Raw genomic sequence first — 17,500 nt, 5'->3', positions numbered from 1 at the left:
CACCTTCAAATACATAGAAGATGGTATTAAGATATATTCATAAGAAAAAAAACTAAATAAAAAATATAGAGAATCCCAACCAGCCAGAACTAATAGTACATTCTGACGAAGATGAAACAAGCTTCATCTGTGATACGTTCAGAGGCAGATTTTGAATAACATTAAAGAATCTTTACCTAATTACTATGAGTATGCTATATAATATTCCTGCCCTAATGAAAAGCAACCCAAAACTTTAAAATTTATCGAATGGAATATATTTTTGTTTCAGTTCATTTAAGCATCTTAACTTCAAATTAATTTGATCTTCCTTAACCAATGTATTTAAATAATATTTTTAAAAATTTCAAATTCCTTCTTACATTGAAAGTTAGTTTTTCTATTTTTCTTAAAAATCCAAACATTGAATAATTTTTTTATTAAAATTAATTTCAATATTCAGAATCTGTTCATTCTTTAAAGTATTTAGTGCAAGCTTTTAATTTTATAGCTCATGATTAAAATTATAAAAAGTCAAATATAAAGTAAAACTCACCCATTTTCGAACCACAGGGCATTTAAATCTCTCAGGTTCTCCAAAGTATCAAATACGACAACAAAAACTTTGTTTGATAAATGACTTGCGAGGACAATATTTATTCATTATGATTCATTTCGTGCTTGCATAACTTTTCTACGTTTGTTTGGGTTTTAGCGATTAAATGACGCGATCATCACACAAAAACCATTTTTCAATAGAAACACTGCAAGATTTGAATTCGCAAACAAATTAAATCAACAATTTTGGACAGTCCTCTTCTTTCCATTCACAAAATGTGTTACAAAAAAAGAAATTTAAATGCAAATTTGCTAAAATAATTCACGAAACAGGTTATCATGCATGGGTTTCTGTTACAGGTCATTATTCACTTTTTGCATGAATATTTGTTCCTGTCTAACCGCTAATTAAATCTTACTATAAAAAGTACGAAGGTCATTTTTACATGCATGAAATCTTCTCTCTTTCAATTCAGTTGCAAAGTTCTATCTCGATGAATCGCGCTTAGTTTTATTACAACTCCAATATTTACTAACATTGAACCGGTAATCGTTTTATTTTTTTTAATAGTATTTCGGTCGTCACACACAAACAAAAAATGCCACTGTTATCTCTTTCGGATGTAAATAAAACCAAAAATTTAGGTTGTTTGGTGAACTTGTGAAGCGAAAAAATTTAGTCGTCTGCAGAGTTTGTGAATATTCACGCGGATTATTCCGTGGTCTTTTATTAATTTTTATATTATTCACAAAAATGGATCGCGATACGGAAATAATAAAGAATGGAAATTGCATTTCGGATGAGGATGCAAAAAATACAAGTTTTGTAAGCAAAGTCATCGATTTCCGAGAAAGGCATAAAAAAGTTATCAATCAAGTGCTATTTGGACTGTTTAATATTGCAGCAGTGATTTATTTGATAATTGCATCACAATCGAAATATAATGATTATTGCATTGAAGAAACGTGTCGTGATCAATATTGTCAGAGATTTGGGATTTTAGTGATAATATATTTCGTTTATTTTATTTGTTTGTTTCATATTTATTTGGTGAAACCCTTTTTGAGGGAATGGATAAAAAATTTTGGGAAAAAATTGATGGAAAAACATGGAAAGTGGATTAAAATGTAAGAAAAAAATAACAAAAATTGAAATTTTTTTGTGACTTGAACTTTAAAAAATTGCACAATTTTAAGAATTAAATTCATTAAATAAAAAAGTGAATTTTCAAGAGAAAAATTATAATAAAAAGTTAAAAAATTCTTTTTTTTTTAAGACAAAAGCAAAAAAAAGGCTTTTTGTGTAATTTAAAAAAAAATCTTGCACTCTAAATAAAAAAAAAGCTTAAGTTTCAAGTCTTTAAAAAAATATTCACTTCAAATCCGAGTTCAAATCTTCAAAAAAATTTTTTTTTTATTTTTTCACAAATGCACTTTACTTCAAGTGTGAAAAAAAAGATAAAAAAAAATAATTATTGAACTTATTTTCAATTTTATCTTTGAAAATTTTTTAAAAATTAAAAAACAATTTTTAATCAAGAAAAAATTAAAAGAAAAAAATATTAAGTAGTTTCGTTTTAAATTTTATTAAACTTATTTGATTACTTTTGAATAATTAATTAATAATTTCAATTAAATTAATCTAAATATTTATTTTTTTTTTAATAATTTAATTTTTAATTTATTTATTTTATTTAATTAATTTATTTTAATTGAAATTTAAAGAATTTATTTTTTGATTTTTTTTTATTTAATAATTAATTAATTATTTTATTTTATTTATTTATTTAATTTATTAATTTATTTAAATTAATTTTAATTAATTAATAAAATAAATGTAATTTTAAATATTTTTTATAAAATATTTTTTTTAATTAAAATTTAATTTAATTAATTAATTAAAATTGATCAAAATAATTATTAATTTAAAAATTCAAAATTAATTATTTAAATAAAATTTCCTTAAAATCATGAAAATGTAAAGAAATTATTCATAAAATTTAAAAACTTACCAAAATTTTAATTTAATTTTAAAAAAATTCACTAAAAATCTCTTTTTTTCCTTCAGTGTTGGCATCACATTTTTCATCTCAACCAAAATTCTGCTCATAATTTACATGTTGGTGAGTGAAATTGCCGGAGATTACTCCAGATTACAATCTTTGCTTGGAATCCCGATCATCATCATCGTTGCTGTGATATTCTCAAACAGTCGAAGCCGCATCAATTGGAGAGTTGTGACCCGTGGATTGTTCCTGCAACTCATCATCGCGTTATTTACTCTGAAACAGCGACACGTTCGAAATTTCGTTTAGTAAGAATTTAATTTTTTTACATTTTTTTCAAAATTTACCAATTTTTCCTTTTTAGTTGCCTCAGTAATCGCTTCTTGGCATTCCGTTTACTCTCTCTGAATGGCGCAAAATTCGTTTTTGGCGAATTTCTCCTCGAACAGGAACAAACATTCGCCTTTTACGCGTTGACTTCGCTATTTTTCGTGAGTCTCGTTGTTGGCATCTTCTATTATTTGGGATGGATTCAGAATTTCTTGTACAAAATGGGACAAGTTGCGAAAGCTTTGATCCACACGACGTACATCGAGAGCATGTTTGCCTTTGTTCGACTTTATTTCGGGGCGATGGAGTCTGTTCTTTTCGTGCAACCCTTTTTACAAGTAAATTTTTCATTAATTTTTGATTTTTTATCAATTTTTAACATTTTTTCTTACCTCAGCACGTGACAACGAGTGAACTTCACGCAATGCTCACAGCTGCCTTCGCTTCTTGTGCGATTTCGAGCGCAAATTTGTACATTTCACTCGGCGCCCAACCAATTCACTTGATCACAGCGAACGTAATGTCAGGATTTGCGGGTCTTGGAATGTCAAAAATTGTGTATCCAGAAACGGAAGATACGACGCTCAAAGGAAAATTCATCAAAAATTACAAAGATCAAAGCGATTCGTGGTTGGATGCGGGAACAAAAGGAATTTCGACAGCTTTGAAGATTTTTGGGAACGTTGTTGCTTACGTGATTGCTTTTATCGCCGCCGTAAGTTTCTTAAATGCAGTTTTAGCGTTCTTTGGAGACTTTTTGATGATGGATTTCAAACTCGAGTACATCTTGGAGTACATTTTCATGCCGATTTGTTGGTTAATTGGCATCCCATGGAGCGATGCAGGGAACATAAGTGCTGTTTTTGGCATAAAATATGTCAATAATGAACTTTTAGCGTATAAAAAATTAATGGAAATGTTGGGAAAGGGAGTTATTGAGGTAAATTTTCCTTTAAAATCTTAAAATTTTTTTTTTTTATAAGAAATTTTTAATTTTTTAGCCTCGTTCAGCTGCAATAGCAACATTTGTCTTGAGTACTTTTGCGAATCCAACTGCTGTGGCGATCGTTATTGCAACTTTTGTCGCTGTAATGCCAGAAAATCGTAAAATTGTGATAAAACTGATAAGAAGTTCGTTGTTAACGGCTGTAGGAACTTCTTTGATGACAGCTTCAGTTGCTGCGTTTTTGATGAATGCAGATATTTACGAATTTAGTGAATTAAGTAATAATGGGACAAAGTTAAATATACATTATGTTTAAGGAAAATTAGAAGTTTTTGATGGTTTTTAATTGAATTTGTAAGTTTTGAAGTGAATTTAGTGAAAATTTTGAATTTTTTTATTTTTTCGAAAAAAAATTATCAAAAAATTTTAGTTTGAAAATATTTTTTGTATGAAATAAGTGAAAATTTTGAGCTTTAGAATATTTTCGAACTAATTTTAGAGAAAATTTCGAAAATTTAAAAAATTTAGAGTTTTTTCAAAATTAAATTTAGTCAAAATTTTGAAAATATTTAAATAATTTTTAATTAAATTTTTTACGTTTAGAATTTTTTCAACCTAATTTAAAATGAAATTTCAAAAAATTTTGAATTTCAAATTTTTGTTTGAAGTAATAAGAGATAACTTTTTTAGACTAAATAAATGAATTTTTCGAACTGATCTTAACTTCTCAAAATTTTTTTGAAAATTTAAAAGATTTTTGAAAATTTTAAACTTTTTGAATAAAAATTCATTTTTTAATTCTGAACTTTTTTTTAAATAAATTTTAAAATTTTTTTGTCTAACATTTTATAAAAAAATTCGACTCATTTTGAAAATCATTTTGAATTGAGTGAAAAATTTTCTTGAGTAAAAATAACTTTTGAGTCTTTTTGAACAAAATTAAAAAAAGTCTAAAAAATTTTTAAAACAACAATTTTTCCGAATTACAAATTTTAATCAAATTTAAAAATTTTGAACAGAATTTAGAGAAGTATTTGAAGTTCAGAATCTTTTCAAATTTAATTTTGATAAAATTTCGAACCAAAATTAAAGATTTTGAACATTAATGTTTGAATTGAGAAAGAATTTGACATAAATAAACACAAAATTTTAAATTTTGAGCTAAATTAAGTTTAAATTATTCAAAATTTAAAACATATTAAGGCAAGGGCGGATCCAAGGAGCTCTGAAGGGGGGGGGCAAAAAAATAAAAAATTGTCTTTTTTATCATTTTTGTAATTTTTAGTACATTTTGAGCTGAAAGGGGGGGGGGGCAAATGCCCCCCTATGTATTAAGGACTATTTCCGGTCTATTAGTTCCATTTCCCGCCGTACGTGGCGCCAAACAGGATATTGACATGACCTACAACGCCATCTGACGGCCTTTATCAATTCAAGCCGACTCAATTTTAGTTCAGCATATCGCCGCACTTCCGCTTTGATGGCGCCAAACAGGATATTGACAATTATCGAATTAGCAGAATGGCAATTTGCAATGTATCATTTTCATTCGTCTCAAATCATGCACTCAAGTCACTTTGGATTTCGTTTGAAAATTCAGTCACGAGCCTCTTATCACAACACTGCTCAATGAGCCTGATTTGCCTCGAAATTCAGGCTTTAGATGACATTGAGAGACTTTTGGGAACGTTGGATTAACTAAATTAGGTTCGTTCTTCATTGTCATCAACGAATTTTTTTCATTTTCTTGATAAATTTCGTGAAAATCTTAATTTTTCTCTTTTCAGATTTCAATTAGCAACTCGCTCTAGTCATCAGTAGTCGTACGAAAGCAGCAAAAAAAATGCAAGTTGGAAATCAAATCGATCCGAGTATGTTGCCTGCGGAACTGCAACACGGTCCCTTGCCACTAATCGGGTTCTTTGGCTTGGAAATCGCCACAAATCCCGTTCACAAGACAATTTGGGATGCCTTTAGTGCCAACAGGAAAATCGAACGAACTGCCCTGAACTTTAAATTGCTCCCAATTGGCACAGAATTTCCCGTTGCCAAGCCAAAAACGCGTTCGTACGAGTGGTATCACCCGAAAGGCATCTTGAAGCGGAACTGGCTCACGAAACATTTGAATATTTTGCCATCGGTTGTCGTTCTTTTTCAAAATCTGGAATGGTCGGATCCGCAATGGACCGAAAAGCAATTACAATGTGCCTCTCACGTGCAATCCATCAAGAATTCGTTGCAAGGACGCAACACGCAGCTCATTGTCGTGCTGATTCAGAAGGGCAGCGGCGGGCAATCGACGCAAAATGACGATTTATTGTCGTCAGAACGGGCGGCGAATCTCACGAGCATGTGTGACATCAACGCAAAGTTACTTTTTGTGCTGCCGTACATGGATCAACATCTCATGAACTACATTTTACGCTTGGAATCCGCTTTTTACGAACACTCGCAAGTCTATTACACACAAATGACGAAGACAATTCGCTCGCATCGCGAACAACTCACTTCCTCACATCAAGGTTTGATGGTTCGACATCAATTTAAACTCGGGATCATCTCTGAACTGCGACAGGATTTCAATACAGCACTCAAGTAAGCTCTAAAAATTAAATTTTTCGTAATTTTTTATCATTTTCCATAAAAAAAATTATTTTTAGACATTACCGGCAAGGCTACAACTTCCTCGAAGAGATCCGCATCGTCGACACGAACTGCATGGAGATCAAAACTGTCGCCGGCTTCATCAACTACAAAATTTGCAAGCTCATGTTCAAGCTAAATATGCCACGTGACGCAATTACGCACTTCAAAACTCACATCGAAAAGTATAAATCGCGTGCGGGCTTCCGCGAATTGCAATTCGAGCATTTTTCGTGGCTCGCCATCCAATATCAGGCCTTTGCGGAGCTCTTTTGCGAGGCAATTCGACACGGGCTTCCGGCGTTACAAACGCAACATCCGGGAAAATATTACTACAAGGCGGCGGAGTACATTGGAAAGCGAAAAGAAACTTTTTTGGAGTGTCTTGAAATGCCGCAAAGTCCCGTAGATCCGCCGCCAACGAATGGCACAGCGTCGATTTTGCATTCGGAATTTTGGGGTGTGAGAGGAGCGAAAAATTCAACCGAAGGCACGTCAGAGTCCGTGATAATTCGACTGATTCAGGAGCAGGAAAAGACTTTTAATCATTCGCAGGCGATAATTACGTTGCTGGGGCAGGCAATGGCGCAGTATAAGGTTTACAAGTGTCTCAGGTTCAGGAAAAAGTTGGCGGTTGATATGGCGGAAGAGTATCTCAAGTGTGGGGATTATCCGAAGGCTTTGACGTAAGTGATGATTTTTTGATTAAAAATTTTTTAAAAAAATTTTTTTGAACCAAATATTTTGTTTTCAAATTTCTTTTTAAATTTTTAATTTTTTTAAATTTTTTATTTTTTTTAAATTTTTTTTTTTTTAATTTTTAATTTTTTTTTTAAATTTAAATTTAAATTTTTTTTTATTAAATTTTTTAAATTATTTAAAGTTTTTTGTCAACATTTTTAAAAATTTTTATTTTTTTTTTGATTTTTTTTTTTTTTTTAACTTTTTGCAAAATTTTTACTTTTTGAAGTAAATTTCATTAAAATTTTAACTTTTTGAAGTAAATTTTATTAAAATTTTAACTTTTTGAAAAATTTTTTTTTAAAAATTTTTTTATTAAAATTTTTTATTAAAAAATTTTATTTTTAAAAGTTTTAAATTTTTTAAAAATTTTTAAAAAATTTTTAATATTTTTCAAATTTTTAAAATATTTTTATTTTTTTTTAAATTTTTTAAATTTTTTTTTAAATTTTTTTTTTTTTTTTTTTAATTTTTTTTTAAATTTTAATTTTTTTAACTAAATTTTTGTTAAAGTTCTTGGTCAACATTGCAAACATTGATTTTTTTTTTTTTTTTGAAATATTTTTTTTTAAATTTTAACTTTTCGAAATAAATTTCAAAAAACCTTTTGAAAAAATAAACTTTTGAAAATTAATTTAAATTATTTTTAAAACTAAAAAAAAAAATTGAATTTTTTGTTTTAAATTTGATTCAAATGTGAAATTTTTAGAACTTTCTTTAGTAAAAATTTTGAGTTTTTGAATTTTTTTAATTAATTTTTTTTAAATTTTAATTTTTTAAATCATTTTTCAATATCTTCAATTTTTTTTGAAAATATTTTAAATTTTTAAATTTTTTTTTAATTAAAATTTAATACTTTTGAAAGATTTTAGTCAATTTTTTTTAATTTTTGAGACATTTTATAAAAAAAATTAAAAATCATTTTAGGCTCTATTCATTGATGTTGGCAGACTACCGTGCTGACAAATGGTACACAATATTCACGGAAATCCTCTTGAAGACCCTGCGATCTGCTTATCTCTCCGCATCTCCTGTGGATTTCATCTGTTGCAGCGTGGAAGCCTTATCGCCCAACATTTTAATCGAAAAAGACGAGCGAATTGTCATTTTAGAGAACTTATGGAAGGTCCTTCAGGGCGTTGCGCCTCTTTCGCCGCAACAAATCGTGCCTGAACTCAAGACAAAATGGGATTCCACGCTCGAAACGCTAAAATCTCCCGTGCTAATCGACCTTGACAAGATCACCGACGTGCTCGACTGTAAGATAACCTTCAACAAGGCCGAGTTAAAGTGCAACGAAACGTATCAGTTGTTCTTGTTCGTGCGAAATAACACCGACGTACCGCTAAAAGTGCGAAAATTCACCGTTGTCTTGTACGATTCGAAGAATTATTTCAAAATTTGCGGCTCAGAAGCGGGCGAATACACGAAAAGATGGGAAACGTTGCGCCCAATGACGTCAGATGTCATGCTGGAGCCCGGGAAATGTTACAAAGTCGTGTTCGATGGAGACGCCACGCACTTGGTTGAAAATATCGAACTGCAAATCGCGAAAATTGAGATCGAAATGGGCGGAAAACACTTTGCCGTGATGCAAGCGAGTCAAGCGCTCAACAAAACGAAGCAATTTAAGGCGAATTTCTTGCAACGAGACTGCATGGAGCTCCTTACTGTGATCAATAGTTGTTATGTGACACCAACATTCCATTTGCACTCGAACACGCGTCAACTGATGCCGGCACCGATGCTCGTCAACGAATATTTCCAGCTGCAGGTGAATGTGATAAATAACTTTGACATGTGTTTGCAATGCGTCGGAATTGGCATCACGGTGCCGCAAAATTTGCGAAATCGCGTCTTCCTAACGTCAGAGCTGCAAGAGGGATCCATGCAAAAACTCTCGTCGCACATCCAAATCAACATTGGGGACCTTTCGATGCAAGCGAACACTTCGGTCACGTTCTATCTCGTCAGTTTGGCGGAAGGCGCCATCGAACTGAAGCAAAAATTGTGGTATCAAGTCGAAAATAATCAAGTTGAGGCAACGTCGAGTGTCGCGGTAGCACTTGAATCGCCAACGAACGAGGTAAAAACGCTAAAAGACACGAAAAATTCTCTCGCGAATCATAATATTAGGATAGAATATTTGGAAAATGGTTGGATTAAGAAGATAAAAGAGGAAACAATCAATGTGACGTGCATCGAGGACTTTAGTTTGACAGGAAGGTTTTATACGCTGAGTCGTCAGGCGTTGATGCGAGCTTATAGGAACGAGGATTTCATCTTTAGAGTCAATTTGGAGGTCAAAAGTCCCGTGGAGATCGAGATTTTGGAGTTATTTTTCATTAGTGTGAGTAAAAATTTACGAAATTTGATATAAAAAGTTACTTTGAGAGAAAAATTGTTTAAATTTTGAGTGAAAAATATTCAAAATTTTTACTAAAAATAATTTTAAGAGAAAAATTTTTAAAATTGTGAGTGAAAAATATTCAAAATTTTTACTAAAAATTATTTTAAGAGAAAAATTTTTAAAATTGTGAGTGAAAAATATTCAAAATTTTTACTAAAAATCATTTTAAGAGAAATTTTTTTAAAATTGTGAGTGAAAAATTTTCAAAATTTTTATTAAAAATTATTTTAAGAGAAAAATTTTTAAAATTATGAGTGAAAAATATTCAAAATTTTTATTAAAAATTATTTTAAGAGAAAATTTTTTAAATTGTGAGTAAAAAAAATTCAAAATTTTTACTAAAAATTATTTTAAGAGAAAAATTTTTAAAATTGTGAGTGAAAAATATTCAAAATTTTCACTAAAAATCATTTTTAGAGAAAATTTATTAAAAACGTAACTCAAAAAAATTTCTTAAAGTAATTTTTAAACCAAAATTTTGAAAAATTTTAGACCTAAAAAGTCTCATACAACAAAAATTTTAAAATTTTGGCTCAAAAATAAAAAATTTTTTGAATTTCTTACAAAAACTAATCAAAAATTTCAATTTTAGGATCACAACATCACGGAAATGTGGCATAAAAACAACAAAAAAGCCCTCAAAAGACGCTATCGGGCAGGAAGAGCTCTCGAAGACATCGTCATCCTTCGTCCCAATCGTTGTTCAAACGATTGGCTAAGCAAGGAAGCTTTCCTCAATGACGAAAACTGCAGTAAAAATGTGTTTGCCTTAGACAAAAACGTCGAAATGTCACAACAAGTTGCTCCAACGAACGTCACGCTTCCCAATTCCAAAGAAACAACCGAAAATTTCAGTAAAAATTTGCTCTCAACTGACGTCACGACGCTCGGAACATCCAAAAGTGGCTCCAAAACTTCCACAGATTCGTTGCAAAAGGCAGAAGATGGCACGGGAAATGTCGCTGCGAGCACCAAGAATATTCTCTTATCGAAAATTGTGTATAACAATGCCCTTGATTCGCTGTATCAGACGCAAAATGGGCGGAATGGGTTCATAAATCAAGGTAAAGGTCTCATGGGAGGCACGAAAAATAAGTTGCTCTTCGGAGTTTATTGCGTGAAATGGAAACGAGCGGGAAGTAAAGACGTTAACGAGTCGAAATTCATGATAAATGGTGTCGGTAAGTTGAAATTTTTCATAAATTTCAATGATTTTTGATTAAAAATTCGATTTTTCAGACATCATTGAGCCTCCATTGAACATTTATTGCTACTTGACACAAAAAGTCTTCGCCAAAGTTGCTGTTCCCTTCAAAATTACGCTCAGTAATCCGACGACGAAGGTCATGTATCTCTCGGCGACGTTGAATAGTGCTCCAAGTTTCATGTTTGCGGGACATCGTTTGGTAAGTTTTTCAAAAATTTCTTTAAAAATTAATTTTTTTTAATTTTTTCATATTTTTTTTTAGCTAAATATCACTCTCTTCTCTCACTCATCGAAAGATTTGGTCTTTAATTTGTACGCGCTGAAAGCTGGATGGCAGCAATTGCCGGAACTCGTACTGCAATACGATCAAAGCCAAAGTGACAATCCGGAACAGGCGATTCCGGACACGCAGCAAAATGAATTAGCTAATTTAGTGAAGCGATGGATGCCGAAATGGGTGTTTGTTCATGTAAGGACTTCATTTTTTGTTGATTTTTATTTTTTTTTTTACTTTTAAAATTGATCAATTTGAATTTTCTTTTATTGAAATTAAAAATTTTTAAAAGAAATTGATTGCTTTAGAGAAATTTCATTAAATTTTATTTCAAAATTAAATTAAAATTTTTGAAAATTTAATTTTTTTAACATTTAAAAAAATTTTAAAATTTTTCTCAAATTAAATTGAAAATTTCATTCAAATTAACAAATTGATTTAGTTCAAACATTTTGGAACTTCAAACGTTATTCAATTTATAAATTTTTTTTTTTTATTTTTCATAAAATTTATCAAAATTGCTCCATCATCTATTAATTTTTGTCTTCGATCAATTTTTTATCATTTTTTACAATTCGAAATATTTTTTATTTAAAATGTTTTGGTTTAATTATTTTTTCAAATATTTTTCTTTAAATTTAAACTAAAAATTAAATTAAAAATTTTAATAAATTTTAGAATATTTGAGCTTTAAAACTAATATCAAAAATAAAAAAAAAAATTACGAAAATTGATCAATTAATTTTTGAATATTTCTTAAGTCAATAAAAGAATTTCTGATTTTTTTTTTATTTTTTTAAATTTTTTTATTTTTTTAGATTTTAAACAATTTAAAATCTCAAAAAAATTAACATTTTAATCCAATTTAAACCTTTTTTTCAAAAAAAATTTTAAAAAAATTTTAAAGCAATTTTTATTTTCATCATTTTCTATGAATCTTCAATAAATTTTTAAGATTTTTTGACAAGTCGAAAAAATTTTCAGATTTAAAATTTGAGAAAAAAAATTGAAATTTTAATAATTTTTATTTTTACCAAAGTCTTTTAACTTTTTTAAATTTTTGAACTCAATATAAAAAATTTCTGAAGATTTTTTTTTTTAATTTTTCATAATTTATTATTTTCATATATTTTTTATTTTTGACGATCTAAAATAATAAAAAAATATTTAAAAATTTTTTACATTTTTTGAAAATACTTCAAATTTTAATGAAAAATTGCTTTATTTAATTTTTATTTTTTCAAAAAATTCGAAATTTTCAAAAAATATTATTATAATCAATTTTTATCGAATTTTTATCTCTTATAAAAAGAGATGAATTTATTTTAAAATTAATTTTCAATTAAAAAAAATAAATTATTTTTAACAAATTTTATCGAAATTTTACCTTTTTTCATACTAATTTAATTTTTATTTTTTTTTTCATTTCAGCCTCCAAGTCTGACGCTCTCGACGCCCTCATTATCTTAGTATTCGAAGTAAAGTAAAAAGAAATTATTCGAAATTTGATGTTTTTTTATTATCATAATCTACCATTATAGCTATTATTATAGTTAAATGTATCCATTGTTTAATTAAAATTGTTTTATTAAATTTACATTTATTTAAAGAGTTCACAAAAGGATGAGAAAGAAAGAAAGAAAAAACCATTAAAAAAAACGAAAACAAATAAATTTAATGATTTATTTTTCTACTTGATGATTCGGGGGAAAGAGAGACGCGAGATGAGAAAAAAATGTTCAACCAAAAAAAAAAAGTACAAAATAAAGCTTTTTTGATGATTCGGGGAGAAATTTAGAAACTATCACTATCGTAATCCACGTTATTCCGACTGTCGTGCATCGAAGCAGAACCCAAACCGCCTTCACTTCGCATCGAATAAACGGGCGTTTCGGCACTCGCATTTGCTTCGCCATCGACGCCGCCTTCCGTGACACTCTGATTGGCATCTTGATTGCTGCCCGCACTACTGGGCCCACTAATTGTCGTGTCTTGCGTGCGAATGATCGAGTCAAAGTTGTCCTTGATTTGATTGTTTGCCCCCTTGGGATCCAAATCCGTGGCCCAGCTGAAATACATGAGCGCCAAATCGGTATTTCCGAGTTTTTTGTGGATTTTTCCGATCAAATAGTACACGACGCTCTCCTTCGGCACAATTTGCTTCAAGTCTTCGAGTTCCCGCAACGCCTCCTGATACTTGCCGATGCTGAAATACATCGAGCCACGATGGAATTTGCTCAGCGGGTTTTTCGGGTCCAGTTGGATGGCTTGATTGAGTGTTTGCAATGCCGTTTGAACCTTATTCAGGAAAAATTGCATCACGCCAATGTGCACCATGAGTACGGAATTCTTCGGATTTATCTGCAGTGCCTTCGTGTAATGAATTTCCGCGAGTTGGTAACGTTCCTGCTTCGAAAAAACGGTCCCGATGCCGAACCAGGCGTTATAATGACGCGGACTATGCAAAATTGCGGTACGGAAATAGCTCAGTGCCTTGTCCAACTCCTCCGTTAGTACGAGTTCGTGTCCCAAAAGGGTGTAGCTGTACGCGAAATCCGGATCTACTTGAATGGCGCGCTGGAAAAACTTGATTGCCGTTTCGTGTTCTTTGTGCGCACTGAAACAATTGCCCGCAGCACACCACGTGATCGGCGATTCTTTATTTTGCGCCATCAGATCTTGCGCGAGTGCTGATAACATGACGTCTTTCTGTAAATGCCACAAGCCCGTGCTGTAAATCTCCATCATTTCGAGACGATGCGGCTCGCGATCATGGATTTCTTGGAATATTTTGACGGCAGTCTCGTATTGTCGTTGCTCGTGATGCGCCATCGCGATTTGACTTTGGACCCAACTACTTTGCGTGTGTTGCAACGGGACTTCTTCGAAGCATTTGATCGCTTCTTGACACTCGTAGTGCGCCAGATGCAAATATCCTTGACCCAAGTCACGCAGGAGCGTCATTAAGCCTTCCGCGCTTTGTTTTTTCATGTGAAGGAGCTAAAATTAACAGAAAAAAATATTTAAAAAAATGTTTCTTTATGAAAAGAGATACAAAAATGTTTTCGATTTCAGAAATTTTTCAAAATATTATGGAAAATTTATCAAATATCAAAAAAAATATTATAAAATTTTTTTTCTCAAATTTATGAAGAAAAAGTAATCAAAAAAAATCTAAAAAAAAAATTTTTTTGTTTAATTTTTAGTAATTTTGAACAATTTTTCATTAATTGTCGAATTTTTAAAGTTTTAAATTTTATTTAAATGAAATTTTGTATTTTTTTTTTTTTCATTAATTTTTAACCAATTTTTTTTTTAGAAATTTTCGTCTTGTTTATTTTTATTTATTTATTTTATTTATTTTTTTTTTTTTTTTGTTATAATTTCTTTTAAAAATTTCAAAGTACAAATTTTTCAATTTTTATATAAAATTTGGTTAAAAAAAATTAAAAACTTTAAAATATTAAAGAAAAATCTAAAATTTTCACACGATTTTATATGAATTTTCTTTAAAAAAAAAATATGAAAAATATGAATTTTTTTCAAAATTTTGCCTGATACAGAAAATTAGAGTTTTTAAAAATTTCTAATAATTTTTTTTTTGTAAAATAAATTTAAAAATTAAAATTATTTTCTTTCAAAATTGATAATTTTTCGCTAAAAAAAAATTTAAAATGTCAATATTTTATTTTATACATATTTTCACAAAAATTATTTAAATTAAAATAAAAAATTAATTTTTAAAATCATAAAAAAAAATTAATAATAATTATTTAAATTAATATTTTTGAAATTTTAAAAAATTTTTTTTTAAAAAATTGTTTAATTTTAAAAAATTTTCATAAATTTTTTTTTGAAATAAAAGAAAAATCAAGAAAAATTTTTAGTCACAAAATTACTTATGCTCTTTTAAAAAATTTTAAAAAGTCGAAAAAATTTTATATTTATAAAGAAAAAATATTTACATCGAAAATTAAATTTTCAATTTTTAATTAAAATCATTTTAAAAAAATAATTAAATTATTATTATAAAATTTATAAAAATTTAATTTTTTTGAATTTTAAGAGAATTTTTGATACCGAATGAATTTTTTTTTTATAAAAATTTTAATATTTTCTGATAATTTCTCAAAAAATTGAAATAAAATCGAAAACATTTTTAATTATTTAAAAAAAAAAATTAAAAGCTTACCTGTTGAGCAAAACTCTGAGCATTATTGATACTGTTGTTAATGAGAACCTTTTGATCTTGAACGACTTGCACGGGCACATTTTCCTGCTGAAGCTTCTCCTTGTCCGCCTTCTCATTCAATTCAAAGTTAATTGTGTTACTTAAATTAATTTTCGATCGTGTCTTTGACTTGCGCGGCGGCGAACGCGGCGCCGCAAACTTATTTATATTGGGACTTTTGTTATTTTCCTTCACGGAATAATTATTACTAAACAATCGCGAGCTGCGTCGCACATTTTGTCCCCCAAGCGCACTCGGGGTCTTTGGCGTGCCAATATTCGCTCCCGTTTGCCCGAAAACCATCTGCTTACTCGATTGCAGCGGCTGCTCTTTTCGCGTATTTATCACTTGTCCCTTCAGCTTTTTGTGATTATTCGCTTTTTGGCTATCTGTCAGCAGCTGTAGCGTTTCGGCGTGACTTGCGGGCGAAACGTCGACATTTGCGGGCGTATTCATGATCGGTAACACACCAAAACTCGGACTGTGCGGCGACATTGACGACAAATATTTGAATTGTTTCCTAAAAGGGGTTTCCAGAGGTCTCGAACTCGGCGGATTTGGCGTCTCATCCATGATAACGGGCGGCGAACTTTCCAAATTTATGTGAATTGCCGTCATTTCGCGCTGTAACGGTGTCTGGAGATCCGCACACGTTTTGTCCATGGGTTGCGGAGTGCCCAAAATATGCGCCGCCGCAGCTGAACTCGTGTTTAGCAGATCTAAGTAGTTCATGGCATCGCCATTTGCTGTGCCTCCCATGTGATTTCCGAGCCCGAACCATGACAAGCCTTGCGTCGCTTGTGTCGTTTGGAAGATTTCGGCGTCGTTTATCGTGAAAACTTGCTTGGGGTCGGGTCTTTCGCCGCGATCACACAAATCCATGAACGTTTGAAAGAGAAACGGATTCAGCTTTATCGCTTTCCGACTAGCATCGCTCGCCAAGGAGGCTCGTTCTGTCTTTTGGCATATCTTTGCAAGGAGTTGCAGTGCGAAACACGCAATATCGCCGAATTCCTTCGTGACGGCATCCAAGGTTGCGGCATTGATGTGATGATCGTCTTGCGACAGGTAATTTTCAGCGTCATTCAACTGTTTCAGCTCATACGCGCATTTTGCCATGAGAAAACGACATTCAGGCGACTTTGCTCCTTTGTTGTTAAGCAACCAATGCGCCTGATGCACTTGTCCCGAACGATAATAACAAGTCGCCAACAAAAACAGACTTTCCTCTGTCTCAACTACGAGAGAAAAAAACGAAAATTAATCATTTCCTGATGTGACGCAAGGCAAAAACTTACTTTCAGTACACAATCGCTCCGCTAGAAATATTGCATCTTGGTAGGCATAGTGATTCAAACAGTGCCAAATGGCAGCCTGAAACGAAACAAGAAAGTTAACTGTAAAATTTCGTTCCCATTTTGACGGAATTTGTCATTCGTTCGCACAGCAAAAGCAGAAACCTGCTTCCCCGAGTCCAAAACTCGTCCAGATTTCTCTTCAAGGCGTTTCGTTACATAAATATTTTGCTTTTTTTTCGTACACTTTTCGTCGTTGCAATTCACACAGCAGAGAGTATTGCATTGAGACACACACAAATACACACAGAGAAAATCAATCGCCATCATCAATTGTGATGCGTTAACTTATTTTTTGCATTTTCCTACCTGAACAGGCTCCTGTATTATCATTCTGCAGCGTATTTACACAATTAACTACTTCTAATTGTACAATTTCTAAACATTTGCCAGCAATTCTAACGAAAACGAGAGGAAATTCGACTTTTAATATCCGAGAATATTTTCAGTTATAACAAAAATCTGTACGGAAATGCTCGGCGTACCTCTGTAGCAAGGGAAATTGCCATTTGCTGATTCAAGATAATTGAGACATGAGGCGAAGACAAATTTTGAAAATATTTTTAGGGGAAGATATTCTATTTTTTAGTTGAAGGAATTTCAATTTGATAAAAAAAATTTAATTTTTTATTTTTCACTTTAACAAAAGCAACTATTACAAAAAAAATTAATAGTTTTTTGAATGATATTTCGAGTCCTTAAGATGTTTTAAAATTAACTATGATAATTTCGATGATATGGATTTTCAATAAGTGTTTCTACTTTTTTAACTTCGTAACTTTCTTCACATTCTTGGTTAATTTTTTACCTTTTGGTAGGT

At 30.7% G+C, this 17,500-nt stretch overlaps 3 protein-coding genes across 3 annotated transcripts; 2 read left to right on the top strand and 1 right to left on the bottom strand.

The window, feature by feature from the left end:
* The first annotated feature begins 1,133 nt into the window (after window positions 1-1,133).
* Window positions 1,134-4,135, top strand: LOC134831650 (uncharacterized transporter YutK-like). Its single transcript, XM_063845444.1, has 5 exons — window positions 1,134-1,665; window positions 2,606-2,851; window positions 2,908-3,211; window positions 3,271-3,813; window positions 3,875-4,135. The coding sequence occupies exons 1-5, from the start codon at window positions 1,292-1,294 to the stop codon at window positions 4,133-4,135; spliced, it is 1,728 nt and encodes a 575-aa protein (XP_063701514.1). The 5' UTR covers window positions 1,134-1,291.
* Window positions 4,136-5,420: 1,285 nt separating this feature from the next.
* LOC134832768 (trafficking protein particle complex subunit 11) lies at window positions 5,421-12,850 on the top strand. The gene is made up of 8 exons (XM_063846917.1): window positions 5,421-5,526; window positions 5,607-6,414; window positions 6,480-7,148; window positions 8,131-9,553; window positions 10,206-10,794; window positions 10,853-11,019; window positions 11,083-11,289; window positions 12,526-12,850. The coding sequence occupies exons 2-8, from the start codon at window positions 5,663-5,665 to the stop codon at window positions 12,562-12,564; spliced, it is 3,846 nt and encodes a 1,281-aa protein (XP_063702987.1). The 5' UTR covers window positions 5,421-5,526; window positions 5,607-5,662; the 3' UTR covers window positions 12,565-12,850.
* LOC134832769 (cell division cycle protein 27 homolog) lies at window positions 12,764-17,147 on the bottom strand. The gene is made up of 4 exons (XM_063846918.1): window positions 16,990-17,147; window positions 16,624-16,699; window positions 15,287-16,563; window positions 12,764-14,094 (listed from the first exon to the last, which is right to left on the bottom strand). The coding sequence occupies exons 1-4, from the start codon at window positions 17,011-17,013 to the stop codon at window positions 12,889-12,891; spliced, it is 2,583 nt and encodes an 860-aa protein (XP_063702988.1). The 5' UTR covers window positions 17,014-17,147; the 3' UTR covers window positions 12,764-12,888.
* Between the last annotated feature and the right edge of the window lie 353 nt (window positions 17,148-17,500).

The sequence above is a fragment of the Culicoides brevitarsis genome, chromosome 2, assembly GCF_036172545.1.
Source record: "Culicoides brevitarsis isolate CSIRO-B50_1 chromosome 2, AGI_CSIRO_Cbre_v1, whole genome shotgun sequence".
Classification (NCBI taxonomy): domain Eukaryota; kingdom Metazoa; phylum Arthropoda; class Insecta; order Diptera; family Ceratopogonidae; genus Culicoides; species Culicoides brevitarsis.
The sequence above is the reverse complement of the archived record's forward strand: the minus strand, read 5'-3'. Positions and strand labels throughout refer to the sequence as shown.